The 13,783-nt window shown below is 43.6% G+C and overlaps 1 protein-coding gene across 1 annotated transcript in view; it reads right to left on the bottom strand.

Moving 5' to 3' along the window:
- The window catches only part of NAP1L4 (nucleosome assembly protein 1 like 4), a 709,070-nt gene that overhangs the window by 48,598 nt on the left and 646,689 nt on the right, over positions 1-13,783 (bottom strand). Inside the window, exon 3 of the mRNA XM_044059186.1 lies at positions 12,373-12,512. Within this exon, the coding sequence (XP_043915121.1) occupies positions 12,373-12,512 (140 nt within the window). The remainder of the gene's footprint in view (positions 1-12,372; positions 12,513-13,783) is intronic.

Below are 13,783 nucleotides of genomic sequence, written 5' to 3'. Positions count from 1 at the left end.
TAATGGAAAGGGCCTGCAATTCTCAAAGTCTGCGTGCTGATGTAATAGCCACCAAGAAAATGGTTTTCCAAGAAAGATACTTCAGCTCTCAAGAAGAGGCAGGTTCAAAGGGCGGAAGAATAATTTTGGACAAGATTAGATTCAAGTTCCAGGGAGTAGTAGGAGATCTGATCGGCGTTTTTAAGTGCATCGTACCTTTCAAAAAAGCCTTAGCCACCTTATGAGACATACCATTTTCAGACGCACCTAAATGAAAATTAGAAATAGCGGCCAGTTGGACTCGAATGGTCGCTGCTGCATCTCCTTCATTGAACAGTTTTGTTAGGAATTCCAATATATCTGAGACAGATGCCAGGAAAGGGTCAATGTTAGTCTACTGTGCCCAGATGGAAAACCTTTTCCACTTACTGAGGTAAAGTTTCCTAGTTGAAGATTTATGAGACAGAAGGATATGCCACACTTCTTGTGATAAATTCTGGAACCTGGCTATTCTGGGAATTGTAGCAGCCAAGCTGTCAATTTGAGGGACTGGAGAGAGGGGTGAAGAGCTCTTGACGAGGGGGTCAACAGATCTGGTACTGGATCCAGTATCCAAGGCTCCTCTAGTAGATGAGGCTTCAGGAAGGGGAACCAAATTTGACGAGGCCAATATGGAGCAATTAAGATAAGTGTCCTGCCCAGAAAACTGGCTTTCTACAATACTTTGGGAATTAGTGGAAAGGGAGGAAAGGCATATAGGAGTCCCGGAGGCCAATCTTGGACGAGTGCATCCCTCAGGGATTGTACCTGTTGAGGGATCAGGGCAAAGTAGTTGCTGCACTTGGTGTTTGTGGGGGTGGCAAAAAGATCGCAGCAAGGTTGGCCGCATCTGTGGAAAATAATTTAGTTCTGGAGAAACAACTCGTGAAGTAGAATAGCTCTGCTGAGTCTGTCCGCAATTACATTGGATTTCTCCGGAATGTGCATTGTAATCAGAAAGCGCTGGGTGGACTCTGCCCATTTCCATAATCTTAGAACCTCTCGACACAGGGGGTAATAATTGGTTCCTCCTTGTTTATGTACCAGACTACGGAAATGCTGTCCGACTGGATTGCAATAGTGCCTAGGGGAAGAGAGTCTTGAAAGGCCTGCAACACTAAAAGAACTGCTCTCATCTCCAGGACATCTGTGTGCAAATGAGCCTCATGAGCCTGCCAAGTACCTTGGGCTGTCCGTCCCTGATAATGCCCCCCCCACCCGATCAGGGAGGCATCCGTGGTTACTGTTGCAACTGGAGTGGAAAGAACAAATGGACGGCCCATTGTCACCATCTCTGACGTTAGCCACCACCGAAGGTTGTCCTTGCAAGGGTTGGTAATCAGAACTGGGTGATTCATCGGTAAGTCCTGAAAAGACCACTGTGTGAAAAGCAGCCACTGGAGAATGCGCATGTGAGATCTCACGGGGTATTGCAATAATCGCTGCTGCCATAGTACCGAGCAGTTTGAGAATCTGTGATGTTGGTGCCTTTCGTTTTGACAGGAGATCCACAATTTGTTGTTTTAGGATAATCTTTCGGGATGGTGCTTCAGGGACATGTTGACCGTGTCTAAGTCTGCTCCTATAAAGACTGTACTCCTTACTGCCCCCCACCAGGCATCAGCTTATTCGGGCAAGGGACACAACCATAGATCTATGCTTACACCAGGTATTACGATGGCAATAAAGCAGACCTTTCTGAATTTATCGTAATACCCAGTGTAAGCATAGATCTATGGTTGTGTCCCTTGCCCGAATAAGCTGATGCCTGGTGGGGGCAGTAAGGAGCCAGTCATCCAAGTAAGGAAACACTGGATTCCTGAATGTCTCAAGTGAGCCATGACCACTGCCGTACATTTGGTTAACACTCTGGGAGCTGTAGTGAGCCCAAAGGGCAGGGCCCCAAACTGGAAGTGACTGGCTCCCAGCTGGAACTGCAGATGATCCCTGGATGGCCTGGCCATTTTGATATGGTAGTGCGCATCATGGAGATCTATAGAGCACATCCAGTTGTCCTTCCCTAAGAATGGATTGAAGCGTGACCATCCGGAACTTAGTCTTTACCACATATTTGTTGAGTCTGCTGAGGTCCAGAATAGGTCTCTAGTCCCCTGTCTTCTTTGGTACCAAAAATAACCTTGAGTAAGTTCCAGATCCTTGCTGGTCTGCTGGGATTGGCTGGATGACTCCTTTTTGTAATAGTTTCTGGACATCTACGGATGCTACATCGCATAGATTGGGTGGAACTTCTGGGATTCCTTTTGTTGGTCTGGGCTGTGAAAGGAAGGGAATGGAATATCCTCTGGATAACGTTTTGTACCAAACAGTCTTCTGAAATATTTAGCCAGGTGCCTAGGTACAAAGACAAACGTCCCCAGACTGCCTCCAGAGCAGGACAGTTGGGACCTCCTTTCAGGAGCGCTGATGGGGTTTTCCAAGGAACTGATCCCTGTCACCCTGGTTCTGCGTACCCCCCCTGCCACGTGGGCGTCGTCTTCCACCATTGCCTCCCCCCTCTGCCCCTGGAGGAGGCTTCACCTTGCGAGTTCGGAAAGGCGGCTCGGATCTTTCAGAACCACATTTCCCCACCCCGTTGACCTTTGGGATAAGGTCTAGTAGGATTAGAAAAATGGACTCCAACGGCAGATAGTCTTACCGTCTTGCTCAAATCTGGTGAGGGTCTCTTAATTTTTGGTCCAAATAAGGAGGAATCACTGAAAGGGGCATTCACAAACGACGACTTAAAAGGTTCCACAAAAGAACATGAGCGCATCCAGGAATGTCTTTGCAAAGCAATTCCTGTACCCACACCCCTACTTGTTCCATCAGCTGCTTAAGAGATGGGGCGCATGGACGAGTTTACGATGGAGATGAGGGTAGCAAGCTGAGGCGTCACCTTGTCCATCACAGAGTCGGCTACTGCACCCTGGAGAGCATCTCCCAGCTCCTTCAGGAGATCTCTCTGAAGTCTTGTGAAGTGGGTTAGGTACTTCAAAGACCGAAGGGCAAAGGTCGTAGAACTGAACGTGAGCTTCCCGTATCTGTCCATTATCCTAGACTCTCTATTAGGCAGATGGACAGATGTAGAAATCTCAGACATACCTTTTTTAGTGGCTGGCCCACCGCCATGACATCAAAAGATATGGGTTTAGATAAAAAGGACTTATCATGGGGGTGGCTGAAATGTACTTGTTGGGCCTTCTAGGAACAGGCTCCATAGAATCTGGTGACTCCCACGCCCTTAGAGACAAAAGATCCATCAACTCATCTAAGGGCGGAGACACCCAAGAGGTGGAGGGTCAGGACCCGAAAGCCTTCAGGAGCACTGATTCGTCCTCAGTAGGGTTTAGGGGCTGCCAGTCTCCCCTCTGCTTAAGGATCTTAAGGATATCCCCGAAGGAAATATCCTCAGAGGGGGACCTTGGGGACCTTTCAGATTCCTCCAAATCAGTGTCCGACGTGATGGATTCCTGAGGGGAATCTAAATGTCTCCTCTTACATAATCTCTTCTGAGGGACCTTCTCAGTAGGAATCTCTGGGGAGGTCTCGGAAAAGCAGGGTTCCCCCAAGGGGGCATCCTTTGGCTCTGGATCCTTATGCTTACAGTGAACGTGTGGTAGTGGAGAAGAAGCAGGCACTTTCTGGGAGGAGGTGGCCATATCAGAGGTTGTGGAAGTCCGAGGGGACAAAGTCCTCCTCATGGCATCGAAGGCCCCACGGCTCCGATGCGAGGAAGCACCCAGGTCCGAAGACACCGATGACTCCCTCCAGCACCAGAACCACCAGCTCAGAGACTGAGATAGGAGCCGAACTCATCCGTGCCGAAGACCCAAGAGTAAGAGTCAGAACAGACGTATCGGTTAGATCCACCCACCCCCGGAACAGACAGGAGAGCATCAGCTCCCAGATTCCGTCGCTGGAGCAGATGATATCAGGGTGGTCGGTACAGACAGGTCAAAAGTGAGTGTCTGTACCGACAGTTCCACCAACGATTGAATGGCCCCCTCTGGCTCCAAAGTCTCGACTTGAGTCGGAGGAGGAGCAACAACAGGAGAGGACCGTCGGTACCGAAGCTGCTAGAGTCAAAAAGTACAGTTGTGTACACTTACCATAAATGTAGATGTTAGAGTGTATTCACAGTTGCAGTCATTACATTTGGGTTATCTGCTGGCAGGTTGCCCTCAGTAGGCCTGATAAACAAAGTCTTGGGTCCTGCATCAGTTGCTGTCCTTTCTTCCATGACGTCAGGTCGTGAGTGGTATAAAACATGCAGCCGACGCCATTACATCAGTTTTTCTTGCCCCAGATGGCAGGTGTCCCCGAAATGGGGAGCAAAAAAAAAAAAAAAATAGATATAGATATATATATATCTATATATATATATATATATATAATAATAATAATAAAAAACACAAAACATATACCTCCAAACAAAAGCAGATACACTAAAGGCTTTTAAAGATAGTAACTGAAATGAGAGGTATAGTGAGAAAAAAAACAGGGGGCTGGAGGGAGGGTAAACCAGGACTGCAACAGTGAATACACTCGAACATCTACATTTAAGGTAAGTGTACACAACTGTACTATGTTCTTCGTGTTTCACTGTTGCAGTCATTACATTTGGGTAGAATCCCAAAGCTACGGTTGGGAGAATGGATTTATACAGCATTAGGAGAAGCTATAAGGCCCTGCAGAAGTGCCAGAGTAAAAAATAATGAAAGGCTCCACTGCCATAAGATCCTGTAGTTCTGAAATCCTTCTAGCTGAAGTGACTGCTAAAAGAAAAGCAGTTTTCCATCAGAGAAATTTTAGGTCTGTAGTAGCAGCTGGCTCAAAAATAGGAAGAGTGAGTTTTTCCAAAACAAAATTGAGGTCCCATGCTGGAGTTGGGGCTCTCCTGGGAGGTGTTAAATTTTTGCCCTCTCTGAGGTACTGCTATAGCAGAGGATGAGAAAAGAGGGGAGGGCTCTGTGTTGTAATGAGCTGAAATGGCAGAGGCATGTATTTTTATGGAAGAAAGAGATAGGCCCTTGTGAAGCATCTCAGTTAAGTATTGCAGAGATGAGGAATATTGGGCACTGCTGTGCTTATTCCTTGTGCTTGGGTTCCAGGCACAGAATCTTTTCCATTTGTCAGCATAAGATTTTCTAGTACCAGGCCTTCAAGCCTCCAAAATGACATCCATCGCAGGTTTGCTGGGAGATGTAACTGGTGAAATTAGATGATTAGCCATGCTGCAAAATTCAGAGTTCGGAGATGAGTGTGCAGAATTTGATCGTTCTGCTGTGACAGTAGGTAAGATGTCTGAGGCAGGTACCACGGAGGAAGGTGTGACATTGCGTAGGAGCAGGTACCAGTGTTGGCGAGGCCAGTCTGGAGCAATCAGAATCATTTTTGGTTTTTCCTGACTTTTAGTAAGACCATGTAGAGCAGAGGCAGATAGGGAAAGGCACAGACTGTTAGATTTTTCCAGCTGAAGGATAGAGTAATACTTTCCAAGCTTTTTTGTGATAAATCCTTGTGCAAAATTTGTCCAACTGATAGTTTTGGGGTGAGGCAAAAAGATCTATGTCTGGGCTCCCCATCTGCGTGTCAACATGCTGAAGATTTGTGGATCCAGTTTCCATTCGTGTGGGTCCATAAGATTTCTGCTTAGTTCGTCTGCCAGAGTATTTTGCTTTCCTGGCAGGAATTGAGCTTATAGATGTATCTGATAAGTCAAGGCAGTGTTTCCCAACGCCATGGCTAGTCTGCAAAGGGGGGAGGAATGGGTACCCCCCTGCTTGTTTATGTACCACATGACTGTGGTGTTGTCTATCAGTAGTTGTCCTGGATGAAGATAGTCCTTGAAGGCTGTCAGAGCACTGCGTACAGCTAGCATCTCTTTCTGACTGATATATAGGTGCATTTGATTTGGGCTCCATTGGCCCTGAATGCATCTCCCTGCCAGATGAACCCCCCCCCCCCAAGCATAATCTGATGAGTCTGTAGTCAGGGTTTGGGTGGAATGAATGACAGTCCCTTGTTTTGGTGGCAGGCCTCTGCCCACCATAGGAACTCTAGCTGCAGGCAATGAATGATAGGAATCATTGTTTTCAGGCTGTGACAATGTTGATTCCATAAGCTTTTTAGGTACCATTGAAGTTTCCTCATATGCAGTCTTGCATATGGAATTAGAAGAATGCAGGAGGCCATGAACCCCAAAGGCCTGCAGAAGTTGTCTTGCAGATAGGCTGGGTTTTTGTGGCCACCTGTTTGAAGTAGGTCATCAATTGAATCTGTTTCTCTGGCATAAGGTAAGTCATCTGGGCAGTTGTATTCAAGCTTGCACCCAGGAATGTAATTATTTGAGAGGGTACCAGTTGTAATGTCTTTTCGTTTATGGTGTATCCTAGACAAGTTAGGAGCCTTTTACAAATGCCAGATGTTTTAGAAGATTGTCCTCGTTTTCTGCCTGAATTAGTCAATCATCCAGGTATGGATAAATTTGAATATTTCTTTGCCTGCAAAATTTAATTACTGGAGCCAGGCACTTTGTGAAGACCCTGGGCGCAGTAGATAAGCCAAAGGGCAGTGCAGAGAACTGGTAATGCAAATAGCCTGCTTTGAAGCGGAGGTATCTTCTGCAAGATTCCCTGACTGGGATATGCAGGTAAGCCTCTTAAGTCTAGAGTTACCAACCAGGCATCCTTGCCTAGCATAGGTAGTAACTGTTGGAGAGTCAGCATCTTGAATTTTGGAATGTCCAGAAATGTATTTACAATGGTTAAGTCCAGAATTGGACGCCATGATTTGTCTTTTCGTGGTACCAGGAAAAGTCTTGAATAAAAACCATGTCCCTTTTCCTTTTCTGGTACTGGTTGAATAGCCCTCATAGTCATGAGGGACATTAACTTGTTTCTGGGCCTATTCCCACTGATTTGGAGGCAGATCTGGCCAACCGTTTGGGATTGGCAACTTGTGCAAGTGAAATCCGTATCACTGGGATACTATATTTAAAATCCATTTGTCCTGGGTAATCAATTGCCAGTTTCGTGCATGAAGTGCCAGTTTTCCCCACAAAGGGGAAGCCAAAAGATAAGTGCTTGGTGATTGCAGTGGAAAGTCATTGAGACTGCTTACTGTAGGAAGGTGCCTTGTTACTTCCAGATTTGGAGGTGGAGGCACCCCATAGCTTTGTTCTATAAGTTCCTTGTGACTGGAACCTGGAGCCTTTGCAATGTCTGGGTTTGACTTGAGCAGCTCTTGTGGCAACTGAAAAGGACCAGTTCTTAGTAGGCCAGTGCCTACTGAACCTGGGTGACTGCACTTGTAGGAAATCTTTTACAATTTGCATAGACTTAGCTTTATCTTCCATCTTTTTCAAAACTTCTTCAGCCTTATTACCAAATAGAGTGTCCTGTTGTAAAGGAGCATCCAACAATTTTGCTTTAACATGGTCAGACAGATTTTGCTCCTTGAGCCAAGCATGCCTTCTTATCACAGATCCAGTAACAGCAGCCCTGCAAGAGGCCTCCAAGGAATCAAAACCACATCGCAAAGTATGTTTTCCAACTTGTTCAGCTGAATGCAATAAATCCTGCAACTCTATTTTCCACACAGTCAGAAATGAACATCATTTTGTTTGATTAAACCCATGACATGCTGTTGATATTTAAGCATATAAAATTGACAGTTTAAAGCCCTGATTGCCAAGGTTGCAGACATGTGAACCTTCTTACCCCATCTATCCAGCTCCCTGGAATCTCTATCAGAAAGGGTAGGATTTTTAGCAGTATAAGCCTTAATGCCCTTAGGACCTTGAGAAATGGTTTCAGGGTCAGCAGTAGGGTTTTTAGAGAGGAATTTGCGGGAGTCGGGAACCCTGTAATATCTGTCTGGCTTACTAGGAGCCGGAGGCAGGGAATCAGGAGTCATACTGGACTGAGAAAACATCAACAACAATTTCTTAAACAGGAGGTATAGCCAAAGGCCTATGCTGAGGAAGGAGGAATTCCCCAAGTCTCTCTTTAGATTCTGAGAAATCCTGACTCTCCCAATGAAAGTGTTCCCTTAAGGTGTGCAAAGTTTCTCCAAAAGAAAAATCCTCAGGAGGAGAAGCAGAAAGGATGGAATATTCTGCATTAGAGTCCTCATAAGTGGGAATAGATAATTCCTGATCAGAAGAGGAATCAGAAGAAATAGAAACCTGATTTGAAGATTCAGAGTCAGTGCATTGCCTACACCTCTTAGCAGGAGGGGGATGGGTACCCCTAATCAAGGAAATTAAATCCTCAGCCATTTTGATCATTTGTTTCTTATGCATTGGGGCCTGTACACGTGGCCCAAGAGTCATTTTTTTAGACATAGAAGTAGTTTTTGGCCTTAGTTTTGAAGATGGTGTTGGTTTAATATACAAATCTTTAGGCCTGAAAACACCCTCAGAAGCTGGTGCCTGCTCAGTGGCTCTGGACCCATCTAAGGTAGAGACATCCGCCGGTTCAATACTTATATCTCGCGGCATACCAGATTCCGAATGCAAATCAAAAGTAGCGGGTATCAGAGGCTGCGAAAGCACCTCACTGAGTACTGGCGAGTGGCTTAGGAGAAGCTTCGTCGGTTTTGGACCTCGGTCAGTCTCTGTCTTTTTCTTTGTGTTTTTTAGGTATTCCGGTTGTTGGATTGCTAACCGATGACATTTCTGGATAGTTAAATCTTGAGCCAAAATATTTAGAAGCAAAAATATACCTATGTTTAATAGTGCATTGATTAAATTTAGCACAAAACTGACAGCAAGGCACGTTGTGGTCAGAGCTTAGGCAAGGAATACAGTACAAATGAAAATCCTTATGAGATATTTGCTTCCCACAAGTAATACAATTATTAACTTCTACTGACATTGGTAAGGAGCAAGAAAAAAATTCCCCAACGAGGTACTTGGCTTTTAGTTGCAGATTTCGGTTCTGAAACTTGAAAATGAAAATTTCAGGAGTCGGCCGACCGGCACTTGCAAACTGCTTCTGCTTCAGGCACCGTGCGGCAAGAAAGACTGGGGTAATGGCGTCAGCTGCATGTTTTATACCCCTGACGACCCGACGTCATGGAAAAAGGGACAGCAACCGACGCAGGACCCAAGACTTTGTTAATCAGGCCGACTGAGGGCAACCTGCCAGCCGATTACCCAAATGTAAGGACTGCAACAGTGAAACAGAATTTTAGCAAGCACCGGATCCTGTAAATGTCTCCGCACCACTTGGTCCATGTCTGAATCAAAGTCTGGAAGCACAAGAGGAAACCACCGACTGAGCCGGTGACCCAGAATTGGGGACCTCAAAGTAGGAGATACCAGTTCCAAGACTTGCTCCTACCAGCAACCTGAACGGTCGGTTCCATTGACATAGGAGGCGAGACCATAGCCTTTTGTGAAGTTTTCGGAACTGAAGAGCCCTTTGGAGCCGAACCAGATGAAGAGGCTGGAGAAGAGGGTTTATGCTGACCCAGAGCAGAATCCAAATCAGCTAGCACCCTGGAGCTGAACCCATGACAAATAGCACATACCTCCTGTAAATGTACTTCACCCAAGCAGTACACACATGTAGAGTACCCATCCGTAATTTACATCTTCTGACGACATTTTGGGCGCCTCTTGAAACCAGATTTAGCCTTTTCCGACATTGTAAGGCACCCAAGTACAATAGCTATATCCAAAGAAAAGTAAGCCTAACCAGCTAAAAGAATACCAAGGCAGCTATAACTTTTAAGCTGTAATAGAAAAACCTAACAGGCTAAGGAAAAAAAAAAAGAAAAAAAAAGCCAGCCAAAAAATGTCCAAGATCCTAACCAGCTTACAAACAAAAAATTGCGTAAAACTGCAAAAGCCCAACTTGGCTGGGGATAGAGCAGTAACTAGCATAAACAGGGCCAAGCCCAAAACTAGAGAGAGAGAAGGAGAGCAAGAGCTATCCACTAACGAGGATATAAATCCGAAAAAACGGATAAACAGAATAAAGCACAATACTATCAATATCCAACAAATACAAAAGGAAACTTTCTTGAACATTTTGAAGAAAAATCACAAACATTTCTCTCCAATGGCCAAGAGCTGTAGAGAACATCCAATTAGTTGCAGCAGCAAACTAGATCTGGGGAATGTAGTGGTGAATTGTGGGATAGGACTTCGGCCTCGAGCTGTTTGAGACCTCGAGCTTTGCAAATTGGCCAACTCAGAGCCAATGATCGGCTCCAAACCCATCAGTAAGAATGGAGGTGAGATTGAACAACTTCACATCTTATTTTAAATTTTATATCACAAACACTGATAAACATCTACTAAACAAAGCAATACAGGCTCGCAATGAAAAAAGATTTGGCATTAAAACTGCTCTGCCCTTGAAACTCACATTCTTTGAAAAAGCATCTAAACCCACATTCAAAGAAAATGCATCTGGACACTGGAAGCTAAAGTTTACCTTTGGGCTGTTTTCAAATCATAGGCCCCATGCACACATTTAGGAGTATGAAAAACATACATGTGTTCTTTGATTACACTTCCTGACTGTGTTAAATTACATTCCTTATATAATACAGCACACTTGTGTTTTAAATGTACTGTTGTGAACATTTTTCCAGTAAGCAGTGAAACAAAAAGTATAACCAATAATGACAAACCTGCCCAATTCAGAACATTTCCATCATAAAAGTCTACTCAAACTTCTGTTACAATCCACCAATATCAGTAAATATGTACAATCTCTACAGAAGTAAGTCATTTAAATAATTCCACATTAAAGAGACCTGTAACTAATGAAGAGGTTGTTGCTAGCAAACAACTTTATATTTCATCTACAAAAAGTGCCTGTTGCCCTTGAAGGATAAATTGCCTAGGTTACATTACAAAAAAATGATAAGCTGGTAATATTGTAATAGGGAATGGATGGCAAATTGATAACAAGTTCATAGTTACTAGGTATCTCCTCCAAAGGAGGACATACTTAGGACTGCAGCATCCACCCCCCTTTAAAGTACAACACCGTACAGTAGCATCAATCCATCTATATATACTGTGGGAGTAAAACCCACAGCCTTCCACATTAAAACCAAGTATACTACCTGTTGTGCTACCAACAATGCTTTGAAATATTTTAACACAGTAGTGATATCATTTGCTAAACAATTGTTGTATACTGGAAACATACTCTGCATAAGTAGCTCTAAACTTTTCCCCTGAAGCTCTCAGCTCCTTGTAAAATGCACTGGACACAACTACATCTTTCAGCTTTGCAACGGAAGAAATCTGGAAAAAGCCAGAATTTATTTTAAGGGGGATGCCCAAAATCAGGGATGCATTTAAATACTGCTTGTATAATATTAGGTAGTTGCTAAAATAAAATGTTTAGTGTTACCATGCGTTTCCTGAAAGATAGGAACTCTGGAACTTAAACTGTCATTATTCAGTGAATTCAGTCCTCACTGACTCACCAGAAAACCACAAATTTTAAGAGGAACAGACCAAAAGTATGAGACAAAAATCAGCTATGGATCTAACTCTAAGTTGTGATAGGGGTAAACAACTCAGGCTCTTGTTTCTTGTACTGTAATGTACAGGGTTTGAGCCTGAATAACACTAACCACCAGGTATCACTAACTGGGGCATTTTATACACACACACACACACACACACACACACACACACACACACACACACACACACACAGAGACACAGAATCAATCACCTTGTGAATTGCACAGGCAGCCTGACAAATGCACAGTGAATCAAACTGAAGCAGCAGCAATGAAATCTCAAACGCCCCCCCCCCCCCCCCTTGTGACTTAAATCCTGCTAAACACTTATTTAATAAATAGGTAAGCAAAGTGAATCAAACTGAGCAAAGGAACCTCAGAGGCAGCAATGAAATCTCAAACACTTACTTGCAGAGGCAGAGCAGCAATAAATAGGTCATTTCAGCGACCATTGAATTTTGCGTGCAGGTAAAGGAAGTCTGTGTGATACACAGACATAATAGAATGGAACGCCTTAAAAACACTTTTTTTTTTTTTTAGAAGTCCCTCGGCAAAAGTGCTGCCTGGGCAGACCACCCCTCCCTAGCTACACCACTGGTGTACACTTAACACCACCACCAACAGTCAAATATAGTGAATGAAGCCACCAAACGAAAATGAAAAAATTCATACGCTCAGACATTCAGGTCAACAAGATTTCTTCACCCAGAATTAGGCACTTCAATTAATTTGGCTCATCATTCACACATTCTACTTCACAATACTGCTAAACATCACGTATATGCAAAACTACTGTTGACAGTATCAAGAATGCATACATTTGTCTTCTTCCTATAAAAACTTCGTTGGACTTACCCTTCACAATCAACTATCTCAGGTCCTTCAAAGGAAAACGGATCAGCATGGTCTGGCTCAGACTTCATTTTATACACTTTTGTAAGAACAGAATTACTGAAATACTCATTGGCCTCAAAATGAAACTCTAAAGTGAAGGACTGTGGAAACATAAGAAAAAAATTACATAAACAAACCATTAAAACAAGTACTCACTATCAACCACAAGTGTCCAAAACAAATCAAAGCAGCAGCAGCTGACTGAAGTGGCCCTAACTTCAACAGTGCTGGACAGGTTATACAGCACTTTCAGAGAGCAGTCAGGATAGGCAAAAATGATTCCCAAGAAGTGATGAAACACAACCCTTGAGTTGTCAACTGGCTGCACATGTATTTATTGCATGCAAATTGCAGTTTATTGCCAGCATCTGAAACCTCAACATAATTCCACAAAAACAAGGCTCAGCAAATATAAACATCAAAGAAATTACTGTAATAAAGAAAATAAAAACGATCACTACACATCCCTTGTGTTATGGGGTGAACTACTACTTCCTACAGAGCAACACCACACTGTTGTAGTATGCAATACAGACTCCAGGAACATATCCACCTTGTCAGTTTCAACCTTTTTTTTTTTGGGGTCATCCAGACATGGTAGTATAAAAGAGCAGCCACTGCACATTTACCTTGCAATGAGGATGTGTGGACTTGGTAAAAAGACAAAATGGTAACTCTCAACATACCAGCATGGCAAGCAACAAAAGGTAAGGTTTAAAACAGTAGTCATTACGTAAAACTCTGTCATTACTTTAGAACCATTTTCCTTGTAAACAAAGTGGAAAACAGTCCTTGTGAAGGTGCACAGACTTAAAACGACTGATCACCATTACTCAGTGTCTTACACCAACTTAACAGGATTAACTACAATTTAAAAAAAATCCTCTGTGAAAAGGGAAGCCCAAAGAAGAATGAAAGGACACCACTGTCTCTGCTGCTGTTATGGTTTGTATCTCAGTTGCTACAATGCGACACTGTGCCCAAAAACATAGGTAGAAGCCATATCAACCACCACTTGTACTAGTGTCTTAATACCATCTCTACATTTACAAGGCACACTTAGCTTATAATGTTTGACATGCAGGCTGCGAAGCAAAGTATTCAGCATGCAGATTACAAATCAGACTACCTTGGAGAGAAAGCAATGCACTCTGCTCTACAGTAAACAGTTTTGAGACATCCCTGAAGAGGCTTACATTTGAAGTCATAGCAGAATTGATAAGTCGTCACCCAGTTGGAAAAAAAATGTTTCCACAAATGGGTAAACAGCTTACTAACTGCAAAGTACGCCCATGAATTTTTACTTTCCTCTGATTCTTTTACTGAAGGGTTTTTGTAACACCTTTTGGTTTGGATATCATTAGGGATATTT

This window comes from Protopterus annectens, chromosome 17.part0 (genome assembly GCF_019279795.1).
Source record: "Protopterus annectens isolate FY-2018-M chromosome 17.part0, PAN1.0, whole genome shotgun sequence".
In the NCBI taxonomy this organism is placed as follows: domain Eukaryota; kingdom Metazoa; phylum Chordata; order Ceratodontiformes; family Protopteridae; genus Protopterus; species Protopterus annectens.
The sequence above is the reverse complement of the archived record's forward strand: the minus strand, read 5'-3'. Positions and strand labels throughout refer to the sequence as shown.